The sequence below is a fragment of the Numida meleagris genome, unplaced genomic scaffold (assembly GCF_002078875.1).
Source record: "Numida meleagris isolate 19003 breed g44 Domestic line unplaced genomic scaffold, NumMel1.0 unplaced_Scaffold283, whole genome shotgun sequence".
Classification (NCBI taxonomy): Eukaryota; Metazoa; Chordata; class Aves; order Galliformes; family Numididae; genus Numida; species Numida meleagris.
The window spans coordinates 42,406-46,005 of record NW_018364534.1 but is presented as its reverse complement, the minus strand read 5'-3'; the positions used below and the strand labels follow the sequence as shown (position 1 = coordinate 46,005).

General features: G+C 55.1%; 2 protein-coding genes across 3 annotated transcripts in view; both read left to right on the top strand.

Moving 5' to 3' along the window:
* Nucleotides 1-2,876, top strand: part of DSN1 (DSN1 homolog, MIS12 kinetochore complex component) — a gene marked incomplete at its 5' end in the record, with an annotated part of 4,889 nt that extends 2,013 nt beyond the window's left edge. Inside the window, 8 exon segments of one of the 2 annotated variants that reach the window (XR_002433954.1) lie at nt 481-554; nt 807-879; nt 1,208-1,295; nt 1,560-1,619; nt 1,794-1,865; nt 1,956-2,099; nt 2,458-2,545; nt 2,714-2,767. Coding sequence is in view for 1 of the 2 variants with exons in the window: in XM_021382724.1 (XP_021238399.1) it covers nt 481-554; nt 807-879; nt 1,208-1,295; nt 1,560-1,619; nt 1,794-1,865; nt 1,952-2,099; nt 2,458-2,545; nt 2,714-2,799 (689 nt within the window). 2 annotated transcript variants of the gene reach the window in all.
* Nucleotides 2,877-3,029: 153 nt separating this feature from the next.
* Nucleotides 3,030-3,600, top strand: part of MVB12A (multivesicular body subunit 12A) — a 3,176-nt gene continuing 2,605 nt past the window's right edge. The window contains exons 1-3 of the mRNA XM_021382726.1: nt 3,030-3,181; nt 3,290-3,379; nt 3,515-3,598. Of these exons, the coding sequence (XP_021238401.1) occupies nt 3,098-3,181; nt 3,290-3,379; nt 3,515-3,598 (258 nt within the window). The 5' untranslated portion in view covers nt 3,030-3,097. The remainder of the gene's footprint in view (nt 3,182-3,289; nt 3,380-3,514; nt 3,599-3,600) is intronic.

The following is a 3,600-nucleotide window of genomic DNA, read 5'->3' as shown; positions in this document are numbered from 1 at the left end:
CCCTTTGGGTAAAGAATTTCCCCCTCATATCTGCCCTAAATCTCCCCCCTTACCTTAAAGCCATTCTCCAGTGTTCTGTCACTGTCTGCACATGGAAGAAGTCGCTCTCCTCCTGTTCATAAGCTCGTATGAAACGTGGTAAACTTCCATGCTATCCTACAACAAACTGAACTTTGATTTTCTGACCTTCAGTGTAATTAGTGGGATTGCATTTTCCAATGTCTATTGGCAGTGGAGATACTCAAAGTTAAAAGGAGATTGTCGTGTTAGTGGGTTCCATAAGCCCATGTTTTCTTATTCTTTTAATTCCTGCAGCTGAACCTTAAGGAGAATTTTCCCTCTTAGGAAACCTTCCTTCCTCTTTTCCCTTCCATGCCACGCACATCCAACAAAACCCATTTTTAGGATCTTTTGAGAACATTGCTGTGCTCGTGGCTTGGTGTCAACTCATTCCTCAATTACTTTGGTCTCATTTTCCAGAGTTGAGCCAAGCAATTAGCCTGGACCTGCCGGAAACGGATCGCCTTTCTATGCTGTTGTTGTCCAGCTTCCAGGTAAGCTCCCCTGTTGTCCAAGCGCGTTATTTTCCTGACATTCATGTTTTGTTTTGTGGAACTGAGCTGTGAAATCGAGAAAGAGGAGGAATTAATTTCTCCTTCAGTAACGAATCCTCGCACAAACACACGGTTAACTTTATGCCAGGCTTTTAGGGGGTGAAAAAAGCAGCAGTCCCACAGCACGCAGAGCTGAGGGGTGACACGTTCGGCTTTGTCACGGGTGCTGAGATCTTTTCTGTGTTCTCGTAGTTCTCTGCACAGAAGCTTGAACACATCTTGGAGCAGACGGAGGGCTTCAGTCCCGAGGCTTTCAAAACCAACGGTGAGTTGTGTTTTGTGTGTTATAAAAGGAGGTTATAAACTCAGCATTCCGCTGGTGTGCTGAGGTGAGATCAGCTGACTTGGAGAAGAAGAGTCAGGTGCTGCTGGCATCATCTGAGTGATGAGTTTAACATCCAGCTCATGGCCACAGTTGCTGTGAGGGAAGTTAACGAACGCACTAAGCTACGGTCACAGCGAGCAGCACGCGTGACAGCTAAATACCTTCAGGCAAGGAATCAAGCTGCTGTTCTGCTCTGCTCTCCAGTATTAGGAACTGTGTAGGCGGTTGGTTCAAGAACTGCTCACGGGGCTTTGCTTTCCATCCCCAGTGAGCTCGGTTTCAGAAGACCTGAAGCGATACATAGAGAAACTGAAGCTGGACGGAACCCTGAGGAGCTGCGTCGAGAAAGCTGAAGGGTGAGGACTTCCAGGCAACAACTTATTATTCTCCTGGTTTTCCTGCCTAAACATCTGCATTTCCAAACAGCAAACGAGGCGTTCTGGGGCTAATGTCATTACTGGCATATCACAGGGAATATTTAAAGGGGATTTAGTTTTTTTTTCTTGAGGTGATCCAAGAGACTTCTGTAGGCTGAGTGGTTTTAATCCTTTGCAGAGCCCTCTGTGGTGGGTGTGTGTGTGAGGTGCAAACGTTTCTCTCTCTGTATATCTCTGCTTTAGGGCTTCGTCGGACGCTGTTTCAGACGAGTCAGTGGGCAAGGCTAAGGAGTACATTGCCAGGTGAGTGCGTGCTGTGAGACTGGAGCCTGACACAAATGTTCCTGCTGTTCTAGGAGGCGTTTTTTGGCGTGTTATTTCTTTTCAGTTTGCTTTCCGTGAGCCTGCGTTGCAGTTTAACCCTACGGAGGGGATTCCTGCTGCGTGCAGACCCGCTCTGTCCTTTTTGCCCCGTAGGTTTTCTGCTGAATGTCAGGCGTGGGATGAGCTCTTGCAGCGCTACCAGAAGGATGCTGAGGAGATGTCCAGGTGCGGATTGTGGCAAAACCTTTGGATGGAAAAGAAAAGAAACGCCAAATCTCCTTCGTGCAACAAAGCAATGAGTTCTCTTCCAGGCAGCTGGAGGAGTGCAGGAGCAAACAGGGACGGGCAGAGCCTCCGAATTACCTGCAGACATCTCAGGCCGAAGTGCTCAGCACCAAACCCAACTACCAGAGGATCCTGGATGAGCAGGGAGAGGTGCTGAGCTGCATGGAGCTGGTGGTGAGTCACCTGGGGGGGGAAAGCAGAGTCCATCAGCTCGGGGGGTTTGGTGCAGCGCTCGCGGCAGTACGTGCTGTGGCACGGGACCGCCCCGTGGTTCGTTAGGAGTGAGAAGAGTTTGTTAATTAGCGTTGGGGTAATTTGGGGGGTGTTTTACTGGGCACTGTCAGACTTCCTCAAGCAGAAGGATCCGCCCCAGGCACGCTGGCAGCTTCTCCTCCTTACTTAAAGGCTCTGTTTCATCCTCTTCTTAATAAACACCACGTACTTATGCATCTCGCTGCCTTTCCCCCTTCGCAATTAACAGCGGGAGCAATTAACGGAGCGCTTTCTTTGTAATTTTTTCTTTATTTTACAGCTTGACGAACTGCAGCAGGCGGTGAAGCTGCTGCAGGCTTTTGGCGAGGACAGCAGCCAGTACCTGCGGGGCCTGTCCGAGCGGCTGGGTGAGCTCGGGTCCCCTCTCCGTGCATGTCCCCAGGGGGGGGTGACATCGTGTCCCCAGGGGGGTGACAACATGTTCCCCTGGGGGGGGTTACACTGTGTCCCTGCGTGGGGTGGCACCATGTCCCCGGGGGGGGGGGGTGACAGCGCTCTGTGCCCCTCTCTTGCAGCCGCACGGACCTTCCGCCAGCTGGAGAACTCGCCGGTGCGGAAGCTGATCGCAGCCCCGGGGCGGAAAGCACCCCCGGAGGGCTGAACTGGTCCGAACTGGGCTGAACTGGGGCGCTGCGGGTGCAGTGCTCTCAATAAACGGCCCCGTGCGGGCGAAGTGCGCATGCGCGTGTCTCCGTCTGCTTGCCGCTTCCGCGTTTGAAAGCGCTTGGGGGGGGGAGGGGAGGGGTTATTCTGCGCAACGATTCTTATTGGTTGCTCCTCGCGTCGCTCAAAGCGCCGCCTCCAATCGTTTCGTTCCGCGCTCTGCGCCAGCCAATATCTGAGCGAGGAAGGCAGCGGGGGCGCTCCACCCCTTTTACCTCAGCGAGGCGGCGGCCATCATGGCGGCGGAGGAGGAAGCGGCGCCGCTGAGCGGAGTGGGCTGGGCTGCGGGACCCGAGTCGGCTCCTGCGGGCTGGAGCGTGGTATGAGGGGAAGCTGCGGCCCGAGGGGAGGCTGCAGTACGAGGGTGAGGCTGCAGTACTAGGGGAAGCTCCGGTGCAGCCCAGCGTCACCCTCTGTGCGCCCCACAGATCACCACCAGCGTTGAGGGCAGCGCGGCCAACCTGGGCAAAGGCTTCGGGCACAAGGGCGGGTACCTGTGTGTGAGCTCCGCAGCTCCGGTACGGTGAGCCAGGGGCAAAAGAAGGCGGTGGGGCGATCCCGGGGCCCGCCCTGAGCTCTGGGCCCGATCCCGGGGCCCGCCCTGAGCTCTGGGCCCGATCCCGGGACCCGCTCTAAGCTCTGGGCCTACGCAGGGCTCGGCTGGGCCTGTGGTGACCGATGTCCAGGTGCTGAGCGACCGAAGCCCGCAACCCGCGGGCTACACCCGAGCCCCCGAGTT